Below are 8,015 nucleotides of genomic sequence, written 5' to 3'. Positions count from 1 at the left end.
ATCCAAACATGAAACATCACGGGGTCGATTTTGCGATCAGCTTAGGTGAGAAAACTAAACGGAGAAGACAAACAAAAAAACAAAGATGCCGAAGAAGAAGCCGGTGAAACATTCCGGCGACGATGACATCGCAGCTCCGGTATCATCGCAAACCGGATCTTCGATTGATACGTTGTGGTGGTGGTTAACACATAAAGGAACCACCACTTCGTTCCTCTGCATCTCACTCTTCGCATTACTGATCCGATCTGCTGTATCGATGTATCCATACTCCGGCGCCGGAACCCCTCCTAAATTCGGCGATTTCGAAGCTCAGAGACATTGGATGGAGATAACCACAAATCTTCCGGTTATCGATTGGTATAGAAACGGCACTAACAACGATCTCACTTACTGGGGATTAGATTACCCTCCGTTAACTGCTTACCAGAGTTACATCCATGGAGTCTTACTCAAAATCTTCAATCCTGAGTCTGTTGCTCTTCTAAGCTCTCGTGGTCACGAGTCTTATCTTGGGTAAACTCATACTTGATCTGATCTGATCCTTCAGTTTGTTGCTTGATGTGTAATTTAGCTTACATTGGGTTTTTGTTTTGCAGAAAGTTGTTGATGAGATGGACTGTTTTATCGTCTGATGCTCTCATATTTTTCCCAGCTGCTCTCTTTTTTGTGTTGGTGTATCATAGGAATCGAACTAGGAGTAGTAAGAGTGAAGTGGCATGGCATATTGCTATGATTCTCTTGAACCCTTGTTTGATCCTCATTGATCATGGTCATTTTCAGGTCTGTATTGACCGTTACCTCTCTTTTGTATTGTGATTTTGTTTGTATATATGATTCTCATTAGAATTATGTTTGTTTTAGTACAATTGTATCAGCTTGAGACTTACACTTGGTGCCATTGCTGCGGTACTATGTGGGAGCGAGGTTCTCACTTTTGGTTTGTTCAGTTTAGCTCTCAGTCATAAACAGGTGACTTTGGGATTCTATTCTTGTATTCTTGTGTTTCCTATAGTAGAATGTTCGTATACTTTTCTCTATTCTTGTATTCTTGTGCTCGATCTCTTAGTTATTTTTAGATGATCTGACATGTAATGGCTTTAAAGAATCTCATAGCCTGAAAACTATATGGTTTCAGTTCCTTGGAAAATATGTGTAGTTGATGTCTAATTTGTTGAGGTTGTTATGTAGTGTTTATGGCCATGCATACTTCACACCGTTGCATTTAGGTACAATGTTCTATAACAGACAATATTGTTAATCTTATGCAGTGCTTGATTTATGCCTCTTTTTATGTATGTAGCTAGTGATAGCATGTTGGTCAAATTCTGTTCCAGTCACATCTTGGTCATACTGTTTGGTTTTGTCTACGTCGCAGATGAGTGCATATTTTGCTCCTGCCTTTTTCAGCCATCTACTGGGAAAATGCTTAAGAAGGAGAAACCCAATACTTGCTGTGGTTAAGCTTGGAATTGCAGTCATAGCCACGTTTGTTATTGTTTGGTGGCCATATCTGCATTCTTTGGACGACTTCTTAATGGTAAATACGTATTTGATAATATGTCGAGAAAGAAAAACTAATTATCTGTCTCTGGTAGAACTAAGAAATTGTACTTTTTGCTTCCTCTGATGTAAATTGCACACACCCAATAGATCTCATTCGTTTGTTTGCTCATTAATGTGAAGCAAATTGCTGATGATGCAGGTTCTCTCCCGTCTTGCCCCATTTGAGAGGGGAATATACGAGGATTACGTGGCAAATTTCTGGTGCACTACGTCCATACTCATAAAATGGAAAAAACTGTTTACAACACAATCCCTCAAGTCTATTAGCTTAGCTGCAACTATATTGGCTTCTCTCCCTTCAATGGTTCAGCAAATCTTGTCACCAAGTAATGAAGGTTTCCTATATGGGTTGCTCAACAGTTCAATGGCTTTCTACTTGTTTTCCTTCCAAGGTATATATATTTCAGTTTGATCTTCAATCTCCGCAATCAATTTCACCATATTTTCCATTAATTAATATCTCGCTTGTTTTGAATCTGCAGTGCATGAGAAATCAATCCTGATGCCTTTTCTCTCTGCAACACTATTAGCTCTCAAACTCCCTGACCATTTCATTCATTTAACATATTACGCTCTCTTCTCGATGTTTCCTCTTCTTTGCCGTGACAAACTCTTGATCCCTTACTTAACACTATCCTTTCTCTTCACCATCATCTATCATTCACCCGGAAATCAACCGGTACAGAAAACGAAAGCTTCAATTTTCTCCTTCAAAAACTTTCCGGGTTATGTATTCTTACTACGAACCCATTTCTTCATCTCCATAGTTCTTCATGTCCTCTACCTTACCATTCAACCTCCTCAAAAGTACCCTTTCCTATTAGAAGCACTAATCATGATTCTCTGTTTCTCATACTTTGTATTGTTTGGCTTTTACACCAACTATACGCAGTGGACTTTGTCAAGGCATTTCAGGTCCTCTGGTAAAGAAAAGAAACACATCTGAACATTTGAAGACAAAAGACAGAACTCTTGAGAGCAAGGTTGTTCAACTCAGTTCCATTTTTGTTTTCTTTGTTTTTCTTTTTGGGTAAATTGAATGTAGTGTAGGGTCTTTAGCGAACCAAGTCAAAATCATCACAGTAGAATCGAGCTAGACAGAACCGGTTTACACAAACCGGTGGTTTATCATCAGACTTGTTGTATTTAGTCCACGTCTACTAAATGTTGGTATCTATTCCAATGCCTAGAAATTGTATTATGATGTAGGATTCTTTTGAGTTAGAAATTAAACCTTTAATGAAAGAAAACGTTAAGTTTTTATGGAATTTTGTGGTCCAATTGTGTACCCGAATTTATAGCGCCCCCAGGCACAGGTCCTAGCTATCAGATGAATATCTTGTCCCCTTACTGAAGAAGGCCAGGATCGAACTTTATATATATGTAATTAAATCATGACAGTACATAAAGATGTTGATGTTATGATGTACGGCATGATAAAGTTTTTTGTATAGAAATGTGTCTTTGTTTTACGTTTCTAATAAAGAGATCTTATTGCATATGTTATATATGTATATAGACCCTTTTTGTGGGAGTAAAGATACTTTAGGGGTTTATTAACTGTTCACTTCATACTCTCAAAACTCTCTTCCAAAATGAGAACACAACGCACATGGACACATTTTGTGGATAGATTAATTAGGGACACGTACGTGAGCATGTTCGTAATTTTTAAGGGATAGGGTTGGGGTTTAGGGTTTATAATTTTATCATTTTATATGTTAAAAAAGGGTATTTTTGAAAATGAACACCATCAAAGAATATTTTTGAAAATGAGATAGAAAAAAGGGTATTTTTGAAAATCCCCCATTATCTATTTTAAATTTAAGTAAACTCTTATATCTTTAGATTCATTCAAAATAAAAAACCATTATTTAATTTTCTTAGATTTGATTATATTATTATATAGGTATGAGAGTCACATTTTTTGTTTCTGTTTATAAAAATGATAAATCAACATAAAATAAATTTATAATTAATTAATTAACAATCTGTTAGATATTCTGATTTTCCTAGATTATTTTCTATTTTTTCCTACATTCTAAAACAGATAATTCACATAATTTACTGTTTCTATTTTTAATGTTTTTTTAGTAATTTTTTTCTAATGATGTATAATTTAACAATATTTAATCATTACTTATTATTTATAAAAAATACTTTCATGAAAAACTGAAAATTTTAAATAAGCGTTTCACGTGACATCATTAATTTGTTTTATTAGAAGTGTTTTATCCTATCTTATCTCCATAAAAACAAAAAAAAGAATCAGTTGACTTTACAATTGATATACTCCATATTTACTGCATTATTAAGGTTTGTTAGTCTCCTTTTTATCATGTTAATTGGTATTTATTGTGTTTTGATGCGTTTAGTGTCCAAGTGAAGTCTTCTAGTGTTTTAGAAGTTCTACAATATCTTTATATGTGTTTTGGCATTCGTTTATATTCGGTTACTTTTGGTTATATTAGTTTTATTTGGTTAATTTCAATATAATTTATGTTAGTTATGGTTACCTCTTCAACTAACCGAACCGAAACTGAACCGAAAGAAACTGAAACGAACCGAACCGAAATTTCTAAAATATCCAAATAGTTATTATATTACTATATCCAAACTAACCAAAACCGAACAAAACCGAACCAAAACCAAACGGTTAACTGAATGCCCATGCCTAATTGGAGCCACATAACATTTCAATCGACCAAGAGGTCAATTGGGATTAAAACAGGTTACGAATGAGTCTTCAAAGATTTCATTTCAATTGGAATTTGGTTATTCAGCAGAAGTGATGTGAATTATTCAAGAATCGAAGTCGATTTGCTTTAGAAAAAGAAGATATCAATGAGGTAAAATTATGTCTCGAGCAGTTATATATCCAGGACCTTGGACACAAATCAGCGCGTTGCGCGTTCTTACAATTTTTCGATCTTTCCATTCATTCCCCGTAGGCCCTTCTTCTCCTAATTGTTTCCATTCTTTTGTTAACCGAGGGTTCGAATCCCTCTCTCATCTGAGATCGCCAAATGTTCGTGAGGTCCTCTATTCAACTTTTTCGACTTCGAACAAAAAGAGTTCTAAAGAACCTTAAATAAACAATAGAAGTTCAGGATCATGGGATCCTTTTCTATCATATAGGAAGTTAAAAAATACAAAAAAAAGCTATATTGATAAAAAAAAAATTGATCCGGTTTGTATCAGGTTGATCCGGTTCGGTTCTATTTTGAATATAAACAATTTTTATATATTTTGTAACCTAAGTTTTATTTTCTAGAGTTAGATTTAGAACCAAACTCTCTTCTTGATATTTTGGATTGATCTTCAAAGATTTATGCCACTTTAGTGAAGAATTCAAACTGTCTTCTTTAATGTATTGCTCCTTTACCTTTCATCTATACAATCTACTAATTTAATTTCCAATTTTCCCTAGAAACTTTTTAAAAAAGATGGAAAAAACTTTTTTACAATGTATAGATGTAAAAACTTTTTTAAAAGATCCATTATTTCCAATTTTCCTAGAAACATTTCTTAAATTTTTAGGGACCCCCCTTGCTGGAAAAGAAATACGTAGTAATCCTTCGTGAAAAAAATATTTGTGGTTGTTTTGGAAAATTTCTTAAGTTGTGGTATTTTTGAAAGATTAAAACTTGTTTTGTAATAATTTAGAGTATATCTCTTAAAATGTGAATTAAATGGCAATGTGTAGCAAAGTAAGGTAAAAAATATCAAGATTTACTGATTTAATTATCCCATATCTTCTTCCATTTCTTTAAATGAATAATGCAACTAAGTACCATAATTAGTTTTTCTAGATTTAGTACCCTACTTGATTTTGTTTTTTATATATCTCGATCGATACTAGCTCCGTTCCAACACTATAAATACACCGTTGTTCTCTGTCTCTCCCTCTTAACTCTCTTACTCTTTTTTTTTCGAATCTTTGTTGCTGGAAGAAAAAAAAGAACCAAAAATGTTGCTTACAGTATTAAAATCACTCCTCGTGATATTCGTGACCTTAGTATTGAGAGTTTTATACGACACCATATCGTGTTACTGGCTAACACCTAGGCGAATCAAGAAGATCATGGAACGACAAGGCGTAACCGGTCCTAAACCGCGTCCGTTAACCGGAAACATCCTTGAAATCTCGGCCATGGTTTCACAATCCGCTTCCAAGGATTGTGACTCTATTCACCATGACATCGTCGGCCGTCTTCTCCCGCATTACGTTGCTTGGTCCAAACAGTACGGTATGGTCTTGAATTGTAATAAAATGGTCGTCAATTCTAAACATAGATCATTTTGTTATTAAGTTTTTTCGTTAATTGTAATTTGTAAGTGACATTCTGACAAAAATACCCTCCACGGAATTATTTTTTGGGGCTAGTGGTTCATTGTATTGCAAAAAGTTAGGGAAGAATATTTTAAACTTGATTACAAAAGATTGTTGAAGGAGGACTAAATGTAATAAAATGAATAAACCTTAATTATATAACGTTTTGGTAATACAGGGAAGAGATTTGTTGTGTGGAATGGGACGGATCCTCGTCTTTGCTTAACGGAAACAGAATTGATAAAGGAGTTGCTGATGAAACACAACGGTGTAAGTGGAAGATCGTGGCTACNCTTCACCCGCAAAATTGTTATCTCTATTTTTTTGCAGTGATTGAAAAATATGAATTCTTTAAAGTGACAGCGGACAAGATTTACTAGGTCCATACAAATTATAAAATTAAACTTCATTTTTTTATTTCAGCAAAAATATATATAACTAATACTGTATAAAATTTTAGAGATGTCAAAAATATTAGTTTTTTTTATTTTTTTTTATTTTCTGTCACTATTTATCTGTATTATGATTTACAATGTATATATTTTTTATGATTATACTTTTAACTATGGTATGTCTAACGGTGACTTCATGTCAAATATTTTGTATCTAGGTTTCTTCCAAGCAAATACAACAGAGAGATTAAGTCCCTCAAAATGGAAGTGGAACGTTTGTTGATTGAGATCATACAAAGCAGACGAGACTGCGCTGAGATGGGTCGGAGTAGCACTCACGGTGACGACCTTCTCGGGCTTCTCTTGAACGAAATGGATAGCGACAAGAACAACAACAATAACAATAACAATCTTCAGTTGATAATGGATGAATGCAAGACGTTCTTCTTTGCTGGCCATGAGACCACGGCTTTGCTCCTCACATGGACAATGATGCTCCTAGCCGATAATCCCACGTGGCAGGAAAAAGTCCGAGATGAGGTCAGGGAGGTCTTTGGCTGTGATGGCCTTCCCTCGGTCGATCGACTATCCAAGCTAACCTCGGTACGTACAATAACTTTTAGATACATACATGATATACAACTTATAACTTTTAAATTAAGTTATACTTAAGTTTCAAATGGTAATAGCAGACAAGACAGAGTAGTACTTACGGTTATGACAATTTTTGGCTAACCATTCATGAGTTTGGTGTTGATAAAATAATATATTTTTTTTGGGTACGGTTTAGTCTACTAATCCATAGTGGTCGCTTCAACTGTTCAACCTTACGTAGTTACGTTTTTCTCTGACCACATTTTTTAGATTTTGAATAGGACTCGAACTCCACTAACTCATAGATATAAAAAGATGATATTTGTTGCAAATAACAATTCTATAACCATATAATATAGCAATGTATTATTTTATTTGAAGTAGTAGAATTAGCTTTATGATGAATGTATGGATAGGTGCGTGTGGGGTATTAACATTTAACACAGTATAGGCAATGCCACTAGCATCGTAGTGCGTCTTCCATAACTAAGCTCTTAACATAGTCATCGTCGGCACAGAGGAACCCTAATGAGTAGATATCATTTAATTTTGTCTTCATGCTTTGTCTTCATTCCAAGCCAAAACCCGATTAAAGACTCTAACGAAATGTCTAGGTTTATTGATTTTTACAGATATACATTCATTTTGGGATCAATCAGTATATATAACTGATTTTACAAAGAATCATACTTTTCTTCATAAAATTAGTTATATTAGTATTCAGATACGATTGACATTGGTTAAGCCAGCTTTGAGATTGGGTACGATATGATCTAGATATTGGTAAATAGATTTTTCAGGCATTAAAGAAATGGGTAAATAATATATTTCTTCCATTTGTTTAGTGATTAGTACTAAGGCATGCTTTGCATAATATGTTATCTTAAAGATCTAAACCTGTATTAACTAATGATTAGATTTGGACAGCTTCATTGATAGTCTTTTTTAAAAGGAAAAGTCAATTCCCAAACTAAAAAAGAGATGTTTGAGAAAGAGTCAAGAGGCACTTCGCATGATTACAAAGATATGATTTCCAACAAAAATTAATATAATATTCTGCTAACATTTTTTTTTTTTTTTTTTTTTTTTTTTTTTTTTTTTTTTTTTTTTTTTTTTTTTTTTTTTTTTTT

General features: G+C 33.8%; 2 protein-coding genes across 3 annotated transcripts in view; both read left to right on the top strand.

The window, feature by feature from the left end:
• Positions 1-2,829, top strand: LOC104724205 (probable dolichyl pyrophosphate Man9GlcNAc2 alpha-1,3-glucosyltransferase). Of its 2 annotated transcripts, none has more exons than XM_010442650.2 (6): positions 1-516; positions 600-783; positions 865-972; positions 1,379-1,540; positions 1,706-1,958; positions 2,049-2,829. In XM_010442650.2, the coding sequence occupies exons 1-6, from the start codon at positions 86-88 to the stop codon at positions 2,510-2,512; spliced, it is 1,602 nt and encodes a 533-aa protein (XP_010440952.1). In that variant the 5' UTR covers positions 1-85; the 3' UTR covers positions 2,513-2,829. The 2 variants fall into 2 exon arrangements, with proteins under 2 accessions (XP_010440952.1, XP_010440951.1); XM_010442649.2 differs by having other exon boundaries at positions 1,304-1,540.
• Positions 5,537-8,015, top strand: part of LOC109127337 (cytokinin hydroxylase-like) — a 3,204-nt gene continuing 725 nt past the window's right edge. Inside the window, exons 1-3 of the mRNA XM_019231943.1 lie at positions 5,537-5,816; positions 6,078-6,183; positions 6,510-6,894. Coding sequence (XP_019087488.1) covers positions 5,537-5,816; positions 6,078-6,183; positions 6,510-6,894 — 771 coding nt within the window. The remainder of the gene's footprint in view (positions 5,817-6,077; positions 6,184-6,509; positions 6,895-8,015) is intronic.

The sequence above is a fragment of the Camelina sativa genome, chromosome 11 (genome assembly GCF_000633955.1).
Source record: "Camelina sativa cultivar DH55 chromosome 11, Cs, whole genome shotgun sequence".
Taxonomy (NCBI): Eukaryota; Viridiplantae; Streptophyta; class Magnoliopsida; order Brassicales; family Brassicaceae; genus Camelina; species Camelina sativa.
Note: the sequence above shows the minus strand (reverse complement) of the source record. Positions and strands in the feature narration are given on the sequence as shown.

Excerpts from the sequence above, each read along its gene's own strand:
- LOC104724205 (XM_010442649.2), top strand. The coding sequence starts at position 86 with ATGCCGAAGAAGAAGCCGGTGAAACATTCCGGCGACGATGACATCGCA. Across the intron at positions 517-599 it reads GGTCACGAGTCTTATCTTGG|AAAGTTGTTGATGAGATGGA; the intron begins GTAAACTCATAC and ends TTTGTTTTGCAG. Across the intron at positions 1,959-2,048 it reads CTACTTGTTTTCCTTCCAAG|TGCATGAGAAATCAATCCTG; the intron begins GTATATATATTT and ends TTGAATCTGCAG.